The sequence below is a fragment of the Protopterus annectens genome, chromosome 16.part0, assembly GCF_019279795.1.
Source record: "Protopterus annectens isolate FY-2018-M chromosome 16.part0, PAN1.0, whole genome shotgun sequence".
Taxonomy (NCBI): domain Eukaryota; kingdom Metazoa; phylum Chordata; order Ceratodontiformes; family Protopteridae; genus Protopterus; species Protopterus annectens.
Genome location: NC_056750.1, coordinates 62,191,001 through 62,214,970, shown reverse-complemented (window position 1 = coordinate 62,214,970; position 23,970 = coordinate 62,191,001). Strand labels below are relative to the sequence as shown.

Below are 23,970 nucleotides of genomic sequence, written 5' to 3'. Positions count from 1 at the left end.
AGATCTCCTTCCACGTATGCCATACATCCAAGGAGGGTATACTAGTATAAAAGGAGACATATAGGTACATGAATGTAACAGTGTTTTTGCCTCAAAAGCAAGGAAGCCTAAAAGCTTAGAGGTATATGTACATTCTCAGGGAAAAGAGACAAAAAGGCAAGCAAACCCCCCCTAGCCAGAATGGTGAATCTCCAGATGGTGTTATATACACTACAAATATAACAAAATATAGGGATGGACGGGGAGATGCAGTACTTCAACAATGACCTATTCAAACATCTGTTATGGTCAGTTTTCCCTCACAGCAAGAGGTTTTCTGTTTCAATTCTCAGCTGGTGTGCCTTCTGTGCGGACTCTACATGCCATCCCTGTCTTCGCATGGGTTTCCTCTGCGTGCTCTGGTTACCTCCCACATCCCAAGACATGATGCAGGTGGACTGGACACTCTAACTTGGCTCTAGGTGTGTGTGTATGCATGTGTGTGCCTTCTGCGGAAGGCTGGGTACTGGGCTGGCAACACAACACCATGAAACTTTACTGCCACTTGTTCTGCAGACCAATGATCCACTGTGGTGACCTCTAACTGGAGTAGGCAGAAAAAGAGGAAGACGCAGAAGACTGTGGCGGTGAGTTTACTTGCAGATTAGTTCTACGTTCATGATTAGATCGGCTGCTGCACTAGCATATAACTATGAACAATGATCACTAAAGCCTAGATAGCAAGGGAGGAGAATTGCATTAAGAGTATAAAGGAAATGCATACTGCTGCCTCAGGTTATAACAGCACATGCTATACCCAAATAAGCTTTACACTGAACAAACGTAGAACAGATTTATAATCACCGACTTCCAGGGAGTTCACCCCCCTATTCTCTACCCCCTGCATTGCAGTGCTTTCTTACTAACAGTAACTGAAACACGGCCAAGGTAACTTTGTGCACACACTCAAGCAGCATATTATTTCTAAGAGGGGTTAATGATAAATTTCTACTGCCAGTGAGCATTTTCTTTTCTGAAGGTAACATGCCACCAGCAGCTACATCAGACTGGCACACCAACAACATAGTTACTGTTCACTTTTAAAATAAAGCAACCATAATATACTCATGTGATAATTATGACTATTTTAATAGTGGAACCAACAAGTGTACTGATAACTATTATATACTAAAAATAAAATAAACCACTATCCAAAAAATCTTCTGAAACTGAATAATACAATTATTTTCCTGAAAAAAAATAAAATTAACAATTCACTTTGTAAAATTAATTAATTCAAGCCTTTAGTACCTTTTGTATACTTCCAGTTAACACCCATAGTTCCTTATGGCATCCAGACATTTTTTGGGTGTGGTTTCTTTAGCGAAGTGACTTACCAGTTAATAAAAGGTAGTATTAGAAAGGGTAAGTGTTATTAACGCTGTGACACTAAGATTGTAAATCTAGGATCCCCTGCAGTGCAGAAATTAGTTACTGTTTGCTACTTACTATTCACGTTATGTTCATGTATTAATAACTGATTATAAATTTTTCTAATCATTTGTATTGTCAAGGCACAGACCAGTTTAAGTTGGATTTCTGAGGCCAGAAATTCCAAGGAGAACAAGTAAAAGTGAAAAAAATGTCTTAAGCATTGCCGTATAGTAGAAATATCTCTTGCCCCTAGCTGTAGTGCTCAAGTTGTCCCAGTGGTCAGCAGAAAATCACCTTAGTATGTTTATAATAGAAAACAGAAAGAAAGAAAGAAAGAACTTTGGAAGCCTCGATCCAAGTTACAAAATCTCAGTTCCTTTATTGTGGCCCAGATGAATGCTGCAGTCTACATGACTATTATCAGGTAAGTGTACTTACATTTATACAAGCCAAGCTGTTTGAGGGCAAGTGGAGATGGGCTGGCAACTGATTCTTTTTTGAAAGGTGAGGTGGCTGGATTCTGCTGACCATCAAAACAGCCTGAACACTAAGGCTAGCGTAAGAGATATTTCCACTATATAGTTGTGCTTGAGACTTTTTTTTCACTTTTACTTGCTTTCATAACTGAGAGACCTACATAGTATTAAGAGGTATGGTGTGAAATGCTATAGCTGAAGGCAGGAAAATGCATTGTCAATGTCCATTTATATCGCACTGTACTGGTGATATTGCTAGTTGTCTTTTAATAATTTTGATATGTATTTAATAGTTCAGAAAACAAATGAAGTACAAATTATTATATAGCATCAAGATCAGGTAAAACCATAGACGTTGAAGAAAACTGTCTTTGATATTTACACTTTGTGAGATATTCAGTGTTAATTATGCTTTTATACAATTATGCTATTATACAATTAAGCAGATGTTTTAATATTTCTGTAACTATTTGTAAAAACATGCATGCTTGCTGTCATATCAAAGCTGGTGTCTGTTTAACATAAGTGTTCTAACAATTTATGTCTTGATTGTACATTTTACAAGATATGACTGTTTGTGAAAGTTTAGCAAAAAATATAATTCTTGTTTTGTGTACATTATAATATATTACAGCACGCATGGAAAGACTATGAATGTACTGACTATTAACACTGTAAAGAATACTTCTTACTGAAAACATTATTATTTGTGCAATTTTAATATATTTTATTGTTCACAAAATATTACATTTGTTTATTTTATGTGTTTTAAGTTGTTTTTTCTGGAATGCAAGAATGTTTGTAGGCTGCTAGAGGTGTGGCATTCCATACCGCATGGGTGTTAATGAGTTAAACATCAAACAGTCACTTGTATAACAAAATATGAAACAACAGATTCAAGAAGACAGATAATGTTCAGAAAAGCACTGGACAGCTATTATGACCTTCAACTACCATAAGATGGATGTTTAATGTAATCTATCTTCATCTGATTTTTAACAGCATTTAGGAGAATATCACAGGCAATGAATCCTGGATATGAGGTAACAGTCCAAAAAGGTTTCCATGGACATTCTACAAAGGAAAGTATAACTACTACCTCCTGAAAGTTTTTGTCCTGTCAGTATAGTATCTGAGTTGCCTGTGGACATCCAGAATGTGTAAAATTTTTGCTCCCTTTTTTGTCTCACAGTATCTGATATCACTTTAGGCATAAATGAAGAATTTGTTTTCAGCTACCCTATCTTTGTAAAACATGAGGCAAGACTGACTCACCATTAGAACGTATAACTTAGGTAATCTTCTAGCAGAAGTCAGAAAAGTAAGTAGCTGTTTGAAATGGAAAAAGTGTCAAGTTTCTCCAGGACAATTTTAAGATTTCAAGAAGGTACCACCTGGCTTCTAGGTGGCTGAATATGTAAATCCCCTTTCAGAAACTGGTTAACTTGAAGCTCGCTAAAAAGAGGCAATCATTTGACACATAAGCAGAGAAGGCCGAAAGATGAATCCATATAGAAGCAGAAGAAAGGCCAGAGGATAACAGCTTACACAAATATTGCAGAACCAGAGGCATCTGGACCTCAAAAGTGTCCTGGTTCTTATTTTAGCAACAACTAGAAAATCTTTTTTCACTTAGCCATATGATTTTTTTAGTGGCATGTTTCTTAATCTCATTTAATATCTACTGTATGTCCTCAGAAAAAAGTGCCTAAAATATATTAAAATTATATCACTCAGACAGTGAGTTAATGCATCAAACAATCTATGTCTTGTGTGAGTAAGTCCATTCTGTTAGGAAGCTTGTTTTAATTGTCACTGGCCATTTTCAAAAGAAAAAAGAATAACTTTTGCTTGGTCCAAAAGGAGATCTTTACAATTATCCTTGGAAGGTCCTTCTAAAGTTTTAAAAGAAACCTGGTTATTAGAGGAAAGGCTGGAGAGGCATACATACATAATCCCATGTATGGGAATGAACAAACAAATGTCTTCTAGGCCTTTGAACAAGGATTCCAAGAGCAGAATGTATTTTACTGTGTTACGAATGGTGACAAACAGATCTACTTGAGGAATTCCCCACATTTTCACCAATTCCTGGAAGTCCTCAGTTTGAACTTCCATTCATGAGGGTCTGTCCTGGTCCTACTCAGCTTGTCTGCAACAACATTTTGCTCTGAAGGAATATCAATAGCCTGTAGGGATAGGTTGTACTGAATTGATAACTCCCAGGCTACCATAACTAGTCTGCAAACTGGATAGCATCTTGTTCCATCCTGTTTATTTATGTACTGCATCACAGTGGCATTGTCTGGGAATACTAGAAGAAATCCTGGAACCCAAAGATGATTTAGAGATTCGACAGCATTTATTAGAACCATCACATCTTTGACATTTATGTGTTTTAGTCTGTCAGGTTGTTCCACAGACTCTGAACTTCAACCACTTAGACAGAGCTCCCCAAGCAAGCCTGAGGCATCTGTGGTTACAGACTGAGTAGTGACTGAATGGGAATAAAAGTGAGATCTGGATTGAGAGATAAATTACCCACCCATCATAGTAGCTCCCTTCTTACATATCCCTGCACTGGAATCTGAAATGACAGGGATTCTAATGTTGGATCCAAACTGATTTGAGGAATCACTGAATTTTCCTCATGTGAAGTCTAGCCAAATGATTCAAGAGAATTCTAAAGGCTACAAAACTCAGAATCATGAGCTGTTCTCTGGCAGATGTCAGAGACTGGTTGGAGAATGTCAGGAATTGTTCCCTGTAAAATTTTATTTTGTCCTGAAGAAGAAAAGCCATCATGAGAGATGCATCAATGAGCACTAGCCTGTGAGAGAGAATGAGAGAAGACTTCTCTATATTCCCCTGAAATCCTTGACTGAGAAGAATGTTTCTTATCCAAATGAAACATTCTGGACAACTTGCAAAATAAACTGCAAAATAAGGTAGTCAACTAAATATGGGAAAATGTGAATGCCTTTAAACCTGAACCAGACCTTTACCAGAGCCAGGAGCTTTATAAACACCCTTGGACTTGTAGATAAACCCTAGGGTAAGGCAGAAAAATCGAAAATATAAACAAGACCCAGAAAACCTTAAAAAAAATCTCAAATCTTTGAAATTTGGAATGAGATGATAAACATTATTTAAATCCAGAGTTACCAGGAAAACTGAGACATGGAATGTAAGTTAACAGATACTAAAAATCATCTGTAACAAATCATAATATATTTGTTGGGATTTTGGTATTTCTTTTTATTTATTAAGTTGGTTAGTTATTTAGTTTATTTATTTAACATTTGTTTATCGGGAAAGTCCAACTGGGACAGAGCCCATTTCAGTGGAGGCCCGGGGAAAAACATTCCAGATGTATATCTTTGGAATGTGAGAGGAAACTGGAGCACCCAGAAAAATCCTATGCAAATACAGGTAGTACATGCAGACTCCACACAGAAGGCACCCCAGCCAAGAACTGAAACAGAGAACCTCTTGCTGTGAGGCAGCAATGCTAACCGCTGCACCACTGTGTTGCCCCCACTTAAATAACTCCTTCATTCTTGTAATAACACCAGAAAAATATAACTTTCCAGGCGGAGAAACTGAAGGTAAAACTTTCTTCAGAGTCAGATTGCTGCTAAGAATACAAGAAATTAAGTGTAAATCTAATTTATGTCACTCAGACTTAGAATTAGATCCTGGGAAAGAGGAAAATCTTTTGTCTTTAAATTCAGGAAATGAATGCAAAGACTGAAAGGCTTGATATAAGCTTTTAGCCGAACCCAGACAATTTTCCCTGTCTATTCTATGTGAAACAGGAGAAGAACAATGCCTAACTCTGTGTTTTCTTTCCCTACAAACCTGCCTAAAGAAAGACTGACCTCAAGGATGGAATCCTTCTCCAGGAATCAAGCTCCTCAGATTGGCTTCACAGTAAAGTATCATCAGCTCCCTCTTGCAAAATCGACAATTGTGGCTCTCCGTTGCCCAGAGATGAACAGCCCAACAGCCACAGAGGATATGCCTGACTTGCTGTCTTTAGTGGCTTCACAAGGAGCAACACTAGAGGGACTGAGAGAGATTGATGGATATTCGATGTCTTTAAAATGGCCATGGCACAGTCACCGACTGTTGGTTAAGGTGAAGAGGAAAATGGCTTAAAGACCAACGATGTTTTGTTCTGAGATAAATTTTTAATGCCAACCCCCAAAAGCAATAATCCTAGCCCCTAACTATAATTTCTTACGTAAAAATAAAACTTTTTTTACACAAAAAATATACATTCTATAGGTAAGTAAAGAGAAAATTTAGCAGACAGGTAGTGCATGGGGGGGGTCTGCTTGTGTGTGCTGCTCCTTGTCTAAGTGTATGCAGATGGATGAGTGATTTCAGGTGAATGCGCGTGTGTGTGTGTGTGTGTGTGTGTGTGTGTGTGTGTGTGTGTGTGTGTGTGTGTGTGTGTGTGTGTGTGTGTGTGTGTGTGTGTATGTGTATATATCTGTGTGTGTGTTGCTCCATGTGTGAGTGTATGCAGACAGATGACTGGTTTCAGGTGAGTGCATGTGCTTATGTGTGTGTGTGTGTGTGTGTGTGTGTGTGTGTGTGTGTGTGTGTGTGTGTGTGTGTGTGTGTGTGTGTGTGTGTTTGTGAATGGTGTCAGCTTGGGTGGCCTTTGTAGGGGGGTTAAGTGGGGATAGGTAGGATAGGTGTGTGTGTGCATTTGTGAATGGTGTCAGCTTGGGTGGCCTTTGTAAGGGGGTTAATTTGGGATAGGTAGGATAGGTCTGTGTGTGTGTGTGTGTGTGTGTGTGTGTGTGTGTGTGTGTGTGTGTGTGTGTGTGTGTGTGTGTGTGTGTCTGTATGACTGAATGAATGAGTGTGTCCATAACTGTGACTGGGTGGGTAGGTGGGGGCTGTGTGTGCATATGTATTTGTACATGAATGTGGGAATAGGTGTGTGAGGGGAGGCTATAATACCACCACGCTACCCTAGACTATCAAGGAAATCCTGCAAAACTGGAGATAGAGGAAACATTACACGCTAGGGAGACTTTATATATCAAGCCCTAAAGGCACTTTAAAAGCTAATATAACATGTTTCGTAGCACAAAAGATGTGTTGTGGGTGGGACACTAAACCCTGGCTATTCTCTTTATATTGTGTCCTAAGGGCACTTGCTTTGCAGCACAATAGGCATGGGGTAAAAGAGGAACACTAGACACCAAGGCTGCTCTTTATATCATATCCTACAGTCAGTGAAAATGACCCAAACCCTGTACCTTCAGCACTAACAAATGGCTCTTCCGTAGCACTTTAGTCCTCTGCCCTACCACTAGACACCAGAGGTACTCTTATATGTTATCTAAAGTTTTAGGGGAAAAAGTTAAATTAAAAGGTTTGGGTAAAGCTTTGAACTGTGTACCCTCAGCACACAACCCAGCTCTTCAATGCAGTGTTAGTCCTGTGTGTCACCAAGGCTGATTTTAACATATTACCTTAAGTCTATGGGGAAATTTTTTAAGAAAAAAGGGTAGGGAGAGTGGGAGAGTTTCAAACTCTGCACACTTCACAGAGAATGCAGCTTTTCAAGCCAGGGCCTTAACCCTTTAAGCTAAAAGAGGAGGCTTTGTACTGCCTTATATTCTTTGCACTCTAATACTGGCATTATTCACTAACTGAAAGACAGGGGATGTATAACAGACAGCATCAGGAATATTCTGTAAAATCAGGGACACTCAAAAGGGATGGGGATGTGCCAGAACTGTATATGGCCATACTAAGGCTTCAGATCAAAAGCAAGAGGGACACTAGATGGCACTGATGCCCATGCAGTGGCCCAGTAATCAAGGAGCCTCAATCCTCACCACTAACATCAGTGAGGGGTGTCCACATTGGGAGGATAACAAGTACACACACAACAAAGTACAATTTCCCTCACGCAGAGATCACAGTCAGTCTGGGGCTGGTTTGTCCCTTTCTCTCCAGATCTCCAATAAGACTCCCCACTGGCACAGTTATAGGGTACAGATCTCAGTCGAGTGGTCAAGTGAAAACCTCCAGCAATCTCTCTGTTCAAATAGTGCTTCATGTCCCTGTCCAAGTAGCTGACACAAACACACTTTGAGGAATGAATTATATACAAACACACAGACACTACTGGGAAAGGCTGGCACAGGTTCTCCAGCTATGCCTCCTCCTGCCCAGACTACAAGGTAAAAATCACTGCCACCAACCACTACTTATCAGCTACTATAAAACCCTTCTCAAAGGGTGACCAATTCCACTGTGCAATGGTTATTATTATCCAAATGGTAAGTGTAACCCAGGGCTACGGCTAATGGAGTGGCTTATACAGTATCACCAAATACATGCAAGTACCCTAAGAGCTTAAATTATCTCTACATAAAACAGCCACAGTTGAAAGGTTTAAAAATATTTAATAACAAATAATAAGAACACAAGACAATACTCATTAATTCAACACAATGACATTACAGAGTTCAGAGATCACAGGAAAATACATTAAAACAATATTGTAAGATAGTCTCACATAAATATAGAAAACAGCTAGACTTATTTGGCTATATTACTATCGGTCTCTAAGAGAAACCAGGTTCTAAATTCTACTTACAGAGTGAAGGCAAAATGCTGGTGAGCTGATGTGTTCAGGTTCAGACAAAATACAAAATTCTCAATCTTTCTCTCTGAGAAAGTCTTAAATTGATAACATACATTACTGCTGAGTCATTTCAGATTACACCATCCTTGACACTTCTACTTAAGTTTCCCAGGCTCACAGAACTTAATTTTTTTTCATTTATTTTTATAATCTGCACCTGCCAGGAAGCCACATCAATAAAAGACACTTTACAAGTGAAACCTAGTAATTGAACAATAGAAAGAATTTCCTTGCCCAGACATCCATTCTCCTAGCTTGAGATCAGTCATAAAATGATTTACTCATCAGCTTTCTTCCAACAGGGTGCACTGTGGTTACATTTTTGAAGCTCAGTACAACATATAGTTTAATCATAACACATAGTTCTCTTTACATTTGTAAAACAAGCCTGTCGATCATATTAATACTTACAATGACACAGAATTATTTATGCAATTCTATCTGGCTGGACTGGCAGCCCCTCAGTTTTTCACATTTCTCGCCCCCCTACCCCCCGAGAACTCAAGGAGAAATATTGCTTGAGAGGGTTGAGTCTACCTGGGTATACCTTACCCCATTCCCTGTCTTGAGAGCCCACCTGCTTTGGCATTGCTAATCCCACTACAGTGCTGCACTGACATATCATATGTTTGCAACCCTATGCTCCACCTTAGCAACTTGGCATTTTGCTGGCTGGCTCAGAGTAATCATGTTAGGGGATTGTGATCTGTAACTACAGTGAATTTCCTTCCATACAGATAAGGCTGAAGTTTCTGCAGTGTCCACACTATGGCCAGACATTCCTTTTCTACAGCTGCATAGCATTCCTCCCTGGGTTGGAGCCTATGATGGATATAAACCACAGGGTGCTCTTCTACCTCTGAAGAAATCTGGCTAAGTACAGCCCCCACACTGTGGTTCGAAGCATCCACCTGCACAACAAATTTTTTGTTGTAATCCGGACTGGCTAACACAGAGGGGGTCCTCCCAAAGCTTCTTTAAGCTTCTGGAATGCCTGCTCACATGCTATGGTTCACACTACCATATCTGGCCTGGTTTTCCTTGTCAGGTCTGAAAGGGGAGCAGTTATGGTACTATAACTGGGGACAAACTTTCCGTAGTACCCTGCTGTCCCTAAGAATGCCCTCACCTGCTTTTTGGTAACAGCTGCAGGCCATGCCTGAATGGCTTTCACTTTGGTAGGTTCTGGCCTGATCTTACCACTCCCCAATCTATATCCCAGGTAGGAGACCTCTGCCATACCCACCTGACATTTGCTCGGCTTAATGATTAACCCTGCCCTCTGTAGCCTGGCTAGCATCTCCCTGACATGTTGAAGGTGCTCTTGCCAGGAATGGCTGTAGATGGCAATATCATCTAGGTAAGCAAGGGCAAACCCTCCTGCTCCTGCTAGGATATGATCTACCAGCCTCTGGAAAGTTGCTGGGGCATTTTTCATCCCAAACGGCATCTTTGTGAACTCATACAAGCCAAAAGGAGTCACAAACGCTGACCTCTCTCTAGCACTGGGAGTCAAGGGCACCTGCCAGTAACCCTTGGTAAGATCAATGGTGGTAAGATACTTAGCCCTACCCAGCTGCTCTAGGACTTCATCTGTCTCTGTGTGACTATTTAATTTCCTGTAGTCCACAAAGAACCTGGTGCTGCCATCCTTCTTTGTCACCAGCACCAGTGGGGAGGCCCAGGGAGTGTTGGAATCTTGAATTACCCCTAGTTCCAATATTTGCTGTATCTCCTCCCTCAGAGTCTCTTTGACTCTCTCAGGCACCCTGTAAAGGACCTGCCTAATAGGCCTTTGGGGTCCTGTATTCACATTTTGCTGCACCATGTGGATGCACCCTGGTTTTCCAGTGAACATGTCCTCAAACTCCTGTAATACTGTTTGGATTTTATGAACCTGCGTAGGGGACAGCTGCTGGGAAATTGCTATCCCTTCCACTGAGGTGTCAGTCCAAACCTTACTGAAGAGATCAGTCACCAGATCTCCCTCAGTCTCCTCCTGCAATCCACTGCAAATACTCAGCACAAGGGCCTCCCTATCACGGTAAGGTTTTTTCATGTTAACATGGTGCAATTTGTGCTCCTGTCTCCTGCCTAGCATTCTACCATGTGGTTAACATCACTGACCTTCCTTACCACCTTGTAGGGTCCTTCCAAGGCTGCATGCAGCTTGTTGCGTCTGACAGGAATGAGAACCCTTACCTGCTGCCCTACAGCATAATCTCCAGCTCGAGCATTACTGTAAAACCAAACTTTTTTTTGCTTTTGGGCTTCTGCCAGGTGCTCCTGGACCATGCCCATGAGTTCCTTGAACCTTGTCCTGAGGTTTAGGACATATGCCACAACAGACTCCTTGTGACATTCACATTTATCCTCCCACTCATCTCAAATGAAATATAAAGTCCCTCTCACCCTATTCTCATACAGCAACTCAAAGGGTGAAAACCCTGTGGATTCCTCAGGAAACTCTCTGTCAGCAAACAACAGATGGGGCAAATATTTGTCCCACTACATCTTAAACTGGTCTGCAAATGCATGTAGCATGGACTTGAGTGTAGAGTTTAACCTCTCAAAAAGACCATTAGTCTGGGGATGGTAAGCGGTGGTCATTAGGTGCTTCACCCCACAGTACATCCACAGACAAGCCAGCAGGTCTAACATAAAATTGGCACCTCTGTCAGTCAGTATTTCTTTTGGGAAACCTACCCTGCTTTACATCTCAAACAAAGGATTGCCACCTTTTCCACCTCAATGGAGGACAATGCCATTACCTCAGGGTATCTTGTAGCATAATCTACTACCACTAGGATATACTTTTTCCCCATGGAACTTGGGCTACTCAGAGGCCCCACAATATCCATAACTACCCTCTGAAATGGCTCCTCAATCACAGGCAAAGGCATCAAAGGAGCTTTCACCTTGTCTCCTGCCTTGCCTATCTTTTGGCACTGCTCACAGGTCCTGCAGTACTCAGTTACATCTCTGGAAATCCCAGGCCAATAAAAGTTCTGCATAATATGTCTCTTTGTGCATTTTATGCCATATGACCTGCAGAGGGAATATCATGAGCTATGGCTAGAAGTGCAAGATGGTAAGCACTACGCACTACCAACTGCTGTATCCTCTCACCTTCTAGCCCCTCCCTCAGGGGTCCGCTCTCTATACAGTAACCCTTTGTCCCAATATACAGATCCCCCTTCCCTTGAGAATCAGGTGACTGAGGCAAATGCTGTTTATTATTCTTCCTTTTGTGGATGGAAGAAAGAACTGAGGAACGTAGGTTGTTGCATGGTAAAATCAAAAAAGATGCCGGATTCCTGGGAAAGCCTGGCAGCAGTAGTCAGTAAAACAGGTAAGCAGAAAAAAAGTCACTTTTCCCATAAAAAACTGAGAAATACTTTAAAACATTTACCCTGCCCCCAAAAAAATAACACAACATTTTACCAATGAAAAGGTAGTTTTAAATTAGTCTTTACAACTTGTTTCCCTACAAAAGGGAAAAAAATAATACTACTGTTTAAAAGTTACCGAATGTTATCAAGTGACAGCCAAATTAAAACACTTTTTCCTAGTTTAAAATTAATAATTTTTTTGAAAAAAATTTACTTTCTGTCATAAAATTAAAATGTGTACTTTTTCTTGAAGGGGACTTATCTGCCCATCAATGGAAAGCATTAGCTGACTGTGGATCCTCAAAAGCCTGCAAGAGGAGTGCTCTTTCATGACACAAAAGCTCTGAAGGGTTTGGTGCCCAGACTGCTCTTTTTCATCAGCTCAGCTCAGGGAATAACAGTTTGGATGCATGGACGGTGCCCTTGAACTTTTGAAACTGGCCAGCCGTAGTCCTTAAAGTGAGGAAAATGGAACTTCCAATTTAGATTGACAGTTCTATCGTGAACTACTAAATGTCACATTAAAGAATGGAATAGAAATTATTACTTGCACATCAAGCTGTCATCTAGGTTTATTTCTTACTTGATACACATAGCTGTTCTGGCTGTCTGTAGCAAAGTTTTAACATATCTGTGTCAACATGCACCTTTCAAGTTAATTATTTTTTACTCTGACATCACCCTGAATAATAGAAGTACAAAGTAAATAGAATCAAGTTAGAGTGAGTTAGCTTCAAATGCAGTACTATCCTATACACCAGGTCTGCAAATCTTACTGAATGAAGGAAAGTGCATGTAATCACTGCATACAAACACAATTTCAAAACATTTTAAGCCAAGCTTAATGACACAATGATTTGCTGCCTAAAGGGCAACAGAAAGAAAATCATAAGCATTACTTCTTCATATAAAATGTGCAAGCATCAGTTTTATTTATTTAGATACTACACTGGTTCATTATAGCATAGTCTGTTGTATTTTAAACAGTGGAAGCTGTGACGACTCCCCAATGGACCAGTAATCTGAGACCCTCAATCAACAAAACTGGTAACAGTGGAAAACGTACACTGGGAGGACAGTAGGTACACACACAGTATTTCCAGATGCAGCTTTCTGCATCATGTGCAATTTCCCTTAAGAGCACACAGAGACTACAGTCAGTCCAGGCCTAATTTCTCCCTCTTTCTCCAGATCCTCAATAAGACTCCCCAATAGCACAGTTATAGAGTGTAGATCTCAGCTCAGTGGCCAAGCCAAGACCTCCAGCGCCCTCTCTGTTCAACCAGTGCTTCATGTCCCTGCCAAGTAGTTGGCACACACAACCTTTCAGGTTTAATTTACATACACACACCTATGAAAGGCTGGCACAGATTTACTAGCTATGCCCCCTTTTGCCCAGACTATAAAGTAGTTATCACTGCTACCAGCCAACTCCCTATCAGCTACTTTAAGTCTCTTAACAAAGGGTGTCCAATCCTTGTAATATTAGTATTAATACAAATAGTAGTTTGACCAAGAGCAAGGCTATTTTGAGTGGCCTACATAGTGTCACCAAATAAATATTCAAGTACTCTCAAAACTTAAATATCTCTCAAAGATCAGCTACAATGAAAGGTTTAAATATATGTAATAATAAATAAATAATAAAAGCACTAGAAAATACTCAGTATATATATATATATATATATATATATATATATATATATATATATATATATATATATATATATATATATATATATATATATATTCACACTGACATCAGAGTTCAAAATGACAGGAAATATTTAAAACAACATTGCAGGACAGTTTCAAATAAATAAAGAAAAATATTTGAACTAAGCTTTGCTATATTCCTGACCATATCTGAGAACGTTATAATACCCTACGAACTTACTAATACAGCAAGGTGTGGTGACTGGATCTTTTAGTTGTTGTCAGGTCAAAGACAGAATACAGAATGCTGCATCTCTCTAAGAGACTTCTCGAATTAATTTATTAAATATTTCTGCTGGGATAGCTTGTAGAATAACATCATTTCTTGTCATCTGACTCTATCCCAGGTGAGACCCCCAGTGTGGGAAGCTTGGCAACATTAGCATCTACTTGCGAAGATGCATAGCCCTCAGCTCTTTGGCAGATGCTGGAAGTCATAAAACAAATGCATTCCTTCATACTTTAAGAGGTAGTAATTAGTTCACTCCAAAGACAATACAGAAAGCTTCTCAGCACAGTCTCTGTGTCTCTGGCTGTATTGAAAACTGAAAGATATAATTTTTTATTGCATAGCCATACAGTAATTTAATTTCAGTTATTTTTCTGAAGTTAACCTCCTGTATTCCAGTTTCCACTGTTAAAATATATACATTTAAACAGTTACAATAGTGCATGTACATTTCTGTTCTAGTCCAGCAGGGCACACCGTGGTTACATTTTAAGCACACACACTTTATAAAATACCTTTTTAACACAGTTATAACACAAACATCTTATATAAATTATTTTGATATTCACAAATAACATATAATTATTTACAAAATTCCACATAGCTGTGCTGGCAGTATCTCCCTTTGTCACAGAAGCTATACTGTGGGATTACATTTTAACATAATCTAATGACATGCTTTTAGTTGTGCTATTATATCAGAATTAAAATATAAAACTTTATCTGGTCATGCCATGTTTTATCATTTGCATTTTTGCTTACATTTAATTTCTTTAAGTGTCAGTAATATATAATATTAATGATATACATTTCCCATTTTGCCTTTGGGATAGATTAATGCATTTATCGTGCATTCTTTACAAATATTGTCCTTGTACATTACAAAGCCAAATCACTAAATAAATGAGGGTTCTGCTATAAGCTTCTAATTAGGTATTTCTATCTCACTTCTTTCTCCTGTCATAACGCTTTAATCACTTACCAGTGCAAGTCAATATTCAGCACAGACAAGTACTTGTTTTCCATGGTGCATGCTAGGATTTATGATAAGCTACAGTGCATCAGCATTACTTAACAGATATGGTCACAAAATACTACACTCACTATCCTATCACTCATGTTTACAACTCTACAACATCTATCTCAATGGAATTTCATGAACACTCACCATTCTGGCCTGAAAACCCTCGGTTAAATCCATGACTATTGATGCCCTTACATGCATCGATGGTGGTACCATGGAACAACATTAGTTCATTGACAGCATCGGAGCCATTCTTCTCCACCATCTGCTTCCTTTTCACACTAAAGGCACGATATAAATGAGGGTTCTGAATCCTTTCGATCTGTGAAAGCCAAAAGTAGCAGAAATTTACTTCAGTAGCCTCAATACATTTAATGTTACCCTTCAAAACTACTTTCATAACTGTAATATTAGTATTCATACACTACTGTGGTGTCCAAGTATGTAATTGGTCATCGATGTGCAGTTAAAGTGTTATGGTACGGATTTATAGTCACATACTAGACTGATTTCCTCATAACAGTGCTATGGTTCTCACAAAATGTCTTAGTTGGCATCCTTTGAAATGCAGATATTTACCTTTAGGCAGTCATGTTCATCCACGTGAGCCACGAGCATTCCTAAGAATGTTAATAAGTAAGCTGTGGCATGCAGCACAGACAGATGTGCTATTATTCCTAAACTATGCAATCAGCATGCCGCTTTGCATCACAGCTTCGAATAAGAAGCCCACTCTTTGGAATCCTTGAATGTTTTAATAAGCTTATTAAGTCCATCCAGCATCTCAGGCATGATAGAGTATTACAAATGCTGAACAAAAACTAAACAGGAACATTAGTTGTTACCTTGCAACACTTGTGAACAACTGGCTTGAAATGTAAATGTTGAAACCATAAAATCACAGACTACTTATCTGAAATTAAAGTTATATGCAGGGTGAAGCTCACCCCACTCCTCACGGGGAGAGGGCTGGGGGTGCTCGATTTACTTATTATCATCTCCTCAAAGATCACATATGAATCACATACTTTTTAATCAAAATCAATCTTTTGCCCTTTTCCTTTCACCTGCAAATTTAGAGAAAACTACCGTTTCTGCACTGCAGGATTTGATTTTGTCTGATCCTGAAATAAAACTCCTCCAATTCCTGTAATTTATTCTTAATTGTGACCTTTTCACTTTTGCATGCTATTTTTAAATGACACTCTTGTAACCTGTACCTGTCATATAAGCACAGTTAATGTGCATAAGTCTGAAAGATGCAGTTAAACTACTCACATAATTTATTTATGTTTTGTTTATTTGTATACTTTGTTTTTGGTAAAGTAGACAAGATTTGACTTGACTCAACCCACTACAATATAACTGAAAAAAGTTATAAATATTATTAACTGACAGCAAGTATTAACCATTTTTAATATAGGACTGATATGTCAGAATTAGTTACCACTTTGTTTAGACAAAGTCTATGCAAAAAACTTTGAAAAAAATCAGTTAGACAAAGAAATACTTAAACTAGCATTTCATTGTCAGTTACAAACATTCTGATTTTGCACTGTAATTTAGTTCACTCTTAAATTCATAAGGATAAACTGAAGACTTTATACAGTGGAAAAAACTAAACGTGGCTGAAGTTGGTACCTGGAGCAGACCAATACCCAGTTAGCAGATAAAATAAAAAGCATAATTTCAATCCTGTGAAAAGAAAAAAAAACGTAGAGTAAAACATTAAAGTGAATACTGGGTTGAATCAATGTAAAATTATCAACAGAAAAATACTGAAGAGTTTTTGTGTGAGGTTTGAATCAAATATGGAACCAATACATGACTGCACATTACAGGGACTTAACAGGCTGCCCAGTAATGCCTGTAGTGTCGGGCCTTACCACCCCTGGAAGTCTGTTATTTTTCTGTATTACACAACCTGGAGGGCATTATTGTGTTTTGATAATGAGCTATTTGTTAAATTGTTTTTTTTTTTTTTTTCTTTATTAATGTATACATTTTTGTACTTTTGATGTAAAATAGCCCCCCCCCCTGATATTTTAAAGCTGCAACAGCATATGCAGTTGTTGTTGGAGGAAGTATTTTGCATGTAAAGTATAAAAGTTGCATAAGCATAGAACATCCACATACATATGTGCGAGCGGACAATATACCCATTAATCACCGCCACTTTCTTGACCGAGTACACTTCTGATGTCTCATTGTGATCATACAGTGCAAGGCATTGCACCTTCACATGCCTCTCAGCTGTCCCTAATTTGGCCACATATTTTTGCTCTGTCCCTTGAAATTTTGATTTTTTTTCATAAACTATTGGGAATCACAACTAGTCAGTATATATCCAGGCATTATAGTTTCATTTATTTATTATTTATTTATTTGGTTTTGTTAACCAGGAAAGTCCACTGGGCTGAATTGAGCCCATTTTCAGTGGAGGCCCGAGGAGAAAATCTCCAAAAAAAAAAAAAAAAACAATGTACATAATTAAGAGATTATTTAGAGAGTTAATAACAGCATATAACATTATACAAGAGTAATAACAGCATTTAACAATATACAATAGAATAATATAGGAGTCAGAAGTGACACAGTAACAGGCAATGTATAGCAACATTTTGTGGAAGACTCGGGTGCTTGGCAGGTATTCAATAGACCAGACAGATAATGATAACCTGCACTTACACCATGTGGGGCAGGGTGAGGCACACTGTGCTGTGATTAGGGGTGAGTACTACCACGTGAGGCAGGGTGAGGCACACTGTGCTGTGATTAGGGGTGAGTACTACCACGTGAGGTAGGGTGAGGCACACTGTGCTGTGATTAAGGGTGAGTACTACCATGAGAGGCAGGGTGAGGCATGCTGTGCTGTGATTAAGGGTGAGTACTACCATGTGAGGCAGGGTGAGGCACACTGTGCTGTGATTAAGGGTGAGTGCTATCATGTGAGGCAGGGTGAGGCACGCTGTGCTGTGATTAAGGGTGAGTACTACCATGTGAGGCAGGGTGAGGCACGCTGTGCTGTGATTAAGGGTGAGTACTACCATGTGAAGCAGGGTGAGGCACACTGTGCTGTGATTAAGGGTGAGTACTACCATGTGAGGCAGGGTGAGGCACGCTGTGCTGTGATTAAGGGTGAGTACTACCATGTGAAGCAGGGTGAGGCACACTGTGCTGTGATTAAGGGTGAGTACTACCATGTGAGGCAGGGTGAGGCACACTGTGCTGTGATTAGGGGTGAGTACTACCGTGTGAGGCAGGGTGAGGCACACTGTGCTGTGATTAAGGGTGAGTACTACCACGTGAGGCAGGGTGAGGCACACTGTGCTCTGATTAAGGGTGAGTACTACCACGTGAGGCAGGGTGAGGCACACTGTGCTCTGATTAAGGGTGAGTACTACCATGTGAGGCAGGGTGAGGCACACTGTGCTGTGATTAGGGGTGAGTACTACCATGTGAGGCAGGGTGAGGCACACTGTGCTGTGATTAAGGGTGAGTACAACCATGTGAGGCAGGGTGAGGCACGCTGTGCTGTGATTAAGGGTGAGTACTACCATGTGAAGCAGGGTGAGGCACACTGTGCTGTGATTAAGGGTGAGTACTTCCATGTGAGGCAGGGTGAGGCACGCTGTGCTGTGATTAAGGGTGAGTACTACCATGTGAAGCAGGGTGAGGCACACTGTGCTGTGATTAAGGGTGAGTACTACCATGTGAGGTAGGGAGAGGCACACTGTGCTGTGATTAAGGGTGAGTACTACCATGTGAGGCAGGGTGAGGCACGCTGTGCTGTGATTAGGGGTGAGTGCACAATAGCGAGAGTGAAGAAGAGTGTGGGTATCTGAGAGACAAGTCAGGTTAGTAATCAGGTGACTGAGGAATTGGGGATGGTGCAAGGACATAGCCAATGAGAGGAGAGATGTTGGTAGAGTGATGTTTGAATGACGGGGCATTATTTATAGTCCATAGAGAAGGTGGAAGGCCATTCTGGAGTTTAGCTACAGAGAAAGAGTAAAGGTATTGGCCTACAGGGAGTTTAGGTCTCTTAACTTGAATAAGTGATTGATTTTCACATCTTAGCAAATGGTTTGGTTGATAAAGAGTCAGAAGTGAAGCCAGGGCTGGGCATTTGGAGGAATTATAGATGAACTTGTGTGCTGTGGCTAGTTGTATGTACGTTAGGAGTTGTGGGAGTTCTAGCCAGTTCAGGGATTGTAATGAGTGATAGTGGTGGGAGGAATATTTTGCTCTAGTAATGAATTTATCAATTTTGTTATAGCAGCTCTCCATTTTATTTTTTAATGACGGTTGGATATTTGTCAGAATGGGGACACCATAGAGGAGAGAAGGTAGGAGAAAAGTTTGGGCAAGTGTTTTTCTAGTAGAGTAGTTTAAAAAGTGTTTATGTCAGTAGAGGGTACCAAGTTTTTGGTGTGTTTTTTTTTTATGGTGTTGTGGATGTGTTGGTCAAAGGTTAAGTTGTCATCTAAGGTTATGCCAAGTAACTTAGTATGGGAAACCACCTGTAAGGCAGTCTTGTTGGAGAAGAAAATGATGAAATCAGATTTATTGGGTCTATATTAGATCACCAAATGCTTAGGTAAGCGAAAGGTGATTATCGACCCCATGTAAGCGAAAGCTTACATAACCGAAATGTCAGAACAGCGATTTTTTTCCAAGGGAAAAAAATCGATGTTCCCACAAAAATGCCCAGAACACCCCCCTACTTAAATATACCAACTCTGAGACGGCACTACAATGCCAAAAATGGCAAAGTACCGAAGCAGCCAAGCAAATTCTTTCCCAGGGAAAGAATCCGCTTACATGCCACTTCAATATTTTGCAGTTTCGGTTTTGTCAGTTTGATCAAGATGCATTTGAAAACATGCATCTTTGGTCTGCTGATAGGAACCCGATTTGTTAATGGTGGCACTTTTTTGGGCGTAAAGTGCAAGAGTTTTGTTTTATTTGGGTTGAGGGAGAGGTGATTATTTGTCATCCAGGTTTCGGCAATAGAGAAAGCATTCTGGGTGATGGTCAGAAGTTCGGTTTCAGAGTTACCAGAGCAGATAATAGTAGAATCATCCATGTATTGAACTACAGATGCATGAGTGAGAGTGGAGTGAAAGTCATTAATAAAAATACTGAACAGGAGGGGGCCTAAGATGGATCCTTGGGGAACTCCGGTGGAAATAATGAGAAAAGGAGAGAAAGAGTGTAACCATTTTGGGGATTGTGGTCTGTTTGTGAGGTAACTGGTGAACCAGTTAAGGACGGGTGTGGACAAGCCAAGGTGTGAGAGCTTAGAAAGGAGGAGAGGATGGGAGATGGTGTCAAAAGCTTTAGAGAGATCAAGAAAGAGTGCGGAGACAAGTTTGCCATCATTGTGGCTGTGGTTAACAGTGTCTAGGAAGGATAGGAGAGCGGTTGTAGTAATATGGCCATGGCGGAAGCCATGCTGAGTTGTGGAAAGTAGTTGGTTTTGGGATAAGTAATCCATGAGTTAAATTTGAATACATTTTTACATTATTTTATACTTCTTATTGTTCACAGAAAGCATGTTGCTGGAAAACCTCTTATTCTATTTCCTTTTTAAGTGAATTAGGGTTATATTTAAAAACTATTCCTGATTTCAGGTTGTTCCATGCTGTCTACATGCAGCTTTTTTAAGCTGCATTCACAGAGTTGATAGTAAACTGCTACTGCTGCATGCAGTTTTGATACTTGAGAGTTTTTCCTCATTTTATTTATTTAATTTTATGATTTCTAAACAGTGGTGTTTAGCAGGTATAAAGAGAGTGGTGACCATTTGCTTTTTTATTTTATTTTGTGCATAATACTGGATTAACATGCTGCTGTGAAGTGTCAGACATGGTTTTCACTAACCAATTCTGCACATTAGCAGTCTGATTGAGAAGTTCATTCTCCAATAAGGTGCGGGGTCCATTTTGCCGTTTAGCTAAACAAAAACAATTCTGCAAAGCTGCAAGCCCAAAGTGATGGTAATGGGGGTGGGGGTTTGTCCTTCACCCATTACTTAATATAAATAAATCTGAGGGCATATCACAATGGGTTAAGTTATCAGGTGCAACGTTTACAGCAGATATGAGATCATTAAATGGGTCCATCTCAAGACACAATTTTGTTGATTATACAAACATTATTCTACTAAATCACAATCCCTGAATGAACCTGGGGGAGGGTAAACTATGTACACTCCCCATACAGAGGGCTTCACCCTACACCTCTTACTTAATATAGCCATTTTTGAAGTTGTACAACATCAAGGTAGATTGTCAGCTCTCAGTGAAACAGCCTGTATCTTAATTTAAGACAGTTTTGAAGACTCGTACAGTTACCTTTGAAACATAGTAAGGATTTTTGGGTAGAGCAGTATTTTGGTATTAAATGTTAATGAGTCTGAGGCTAAAATAACCTTTTAAGTGGCAGAAAGCATATCTGTTTTTTGTAAAATAATGCAGTGGCATTCCCTTCTCAGATCTTAAACTGGAATATAATGGATCTGAAGTAGTGCCACAGCAGGAGAGCAATTTGATAAGGATTTAGGTGATATTAGAGGAACTAACACAGGGGAACTGACATATGGGCTCTTTTTATATAAAGCTTGTGAATCTAGCTTTTGTTCTTATAGTCTGACACTGTGCTTCGTTTTAACTTCAGGGTTGTTTGACCTGTGCACAGAAGGCCAGGTAAAACTAATCTCCAGAACATAGTAAGTGTTCTAAGTTCTCATTATGACAGATGTAAAAACTGTATGTACTTCAACAGAAAAAAATGTATATTTTTTCATTTGTAACACACCATGGATACAGTGCCATGATTTCATGCAGCTAAAGCTGTGGAGTCAGATCTGGAGGTGAGCTACACTGAAAGGTAGGAATGGCAGCCTTATGTGTGTTTTGCAGTTAAATACCCTGTTTTGTTAGCTGAAAGCTTGTAAAGACATTTAAAAATGTGACAAAGACAGCGTTTCAGACAGACCCCTCAGACATTAGTTCTTGGTCCTGTTAGCTGAAAGCTTGTAATGACATTTAAAAATGTGACAAAGACAGCGTTTCAGACAGACCCCTCAGACATTAGTTCTTGGTCCTGTTAGCTGAAAGCTTGTAATGACATTTAAAAATGTGACAAAGACAGCGTTTCAGACAGACCCTGCAGACATTAGTTCTTGTTCCTGTTAGCTGAAAGCTTGTAATGACATTTAAAAATGTGACAAAGACAGCGTTTCAGACATTAGTTCTTGTTCCTTTACTGCCAGTCTGACAGTTTGCATTTTATTAATTTTCTGCAGCGGGTTTCTGAGGCGAACCTCTGCTCAGCATGCCGAGTACAATAATCACCTGCAGCATTTCTTCACTGAGTTGTTACTGCATCACAAGCACAAATCATATTTATTTCTCCTGAATATAGATTTTTTTTTGCATCTGGACCGTATCTCTCAGCTGTCCAGATTTTTGTAGAATGTCAAGTTTTTCTGCCTCATAGTTTGGGTTTGCTCCTTATAAAATTTGTAGTTTTCTAGTAAAGCTTTGGGAATTGATGTCACAAATATTTGAGTTTTCAACTTCATATTCTTCAGAAAAAGTGTGCAAATGCAAAACCTGTTATTGCAACAATTTCCTAGGTTTATAAGAACAATAATTAAAATCTGACTCTGATTTTAGACCTTTTGCTTCCCCTCCCCGTTATTTTTGGCTTTATCCAAATTTCTTGCACTAACAGGTTAAGAGGTATGAACTACACTTAGAATTGTGCCCCCCTTTAAACTTATGAGCAGTAGACTGCATTAGATGAAGGTAAAGTTGTGTATGTACCTTTACATATACTTTATTTATAGATTGTTAATACAGTCCCACCAAAAAATATAGTTGTGTAAGCAAACTTACCATAACAGCAGAAGTTTGAATAGATCACTGTTGCAACAGCCTAAGTTGTATGGGATATCATGCCAGGAACTGGACCAGAAGGCTAAATTTCAAAGCTTTAGGACACCTCAGCACACTCCGGGATGAGCAAGAGGAGAAATTTGAATTTACACAGCTCCGCTGACCAGAACTTCAGACTTACTTAAATCCATTAGGAAACTGATATCTGCAACATAGAGGTATTTTCTTTTGTGACAATTGTTTTTATTTAGTAGTATGGCACCTATCCTAACTGAAATTGCTTTTGATAATAGCTTGTTTATCAGAATATAGTGACCATAGGGAAAAACCAAATGCCATGTGGTGAAGGGAAGAACACCATTGATTATTCATTGTTGTGGAGGATCACTGTCCTCTCTAACTTCACCTTACATGAGGTTCAAATGTGCATTAAAGACTTAAAAAGATGCCAAAGAAGCTATGATGAAGGACGGTGAGATGGTGCACTGAAGGATGGTGCAACACAGCGTGGTCATATTAGAGCATCGCCGTATATTAAATGTGCATGCCCATCAACTTGCAAAAACGTCAGTCCTGGAATTACTAGTTGGAGCTAAAATCTATGACATCGAAAACTGTTCCAGGAGAAATGAATTTTGGGTAATTGGAATACCCAAAGGCCCGGAGGGGAATAATCTGGTGTTTTTTCATAGTACAGAACTAGCTGACTCCACACCCTGGAGATCAACAGGGCACATCAGATCCTGATGTAGAGTGCAATCGACACTGCAGTTGATCCTTCATTGTGTTAATTATAAGGATCATCAGGATGCATTAAGTCAGGACAGAGAGCTGGGACTGGAATGTAAGCTGGCAGGAGGTGCTGTCCATATAGCCCCAGACTATAGCACAGTTCTTTTTATAAATCAGAAGTTTCATTCCTGCCCTGTGACAATTTAAAGAAAGGGTCTCCCTTGTTGAGCTAAAATTTCCAGCATTACTGATAGTGCAGAAACGATCATCAAACCTCTTGTGACTACCTAGCTGAGGATGAGGCTTACCTTGCATGACAATCTCCAGTACTGAAGTCTGTCAAACCCATGCAAGCAAGTCATACAGATTCTGAAATGGAAATAATCTCTCTCCTTGAATGCA

At 39.6% G+C, this 23,970-nt stretch overlaps 1 protein-coding gene across 1 annotated transcript in view; it reads right to left on the bottom strand.

Annotated features, from left to right (window-relative positions):
• The window catches only part of LOC122790510 (protein mono-ADP-ribosyltransferase PARP14-like), an 897,392-nt gene that overhangs the window by 12,745 nt on the left and 860,677 nt on the right, over nt 1–23,970 (bottom strand). Inside the window, exon 14 of the mRNA XM_044058061.1 lies at nt 15,074–15,251. Coding sequence (XP_043913996.1) covers nt 15,074–15,251 — 178 coding nt within the window. The remainder of the gene's footprint in view (nt 1–15,073; nt 15,252–23,970) is intronic.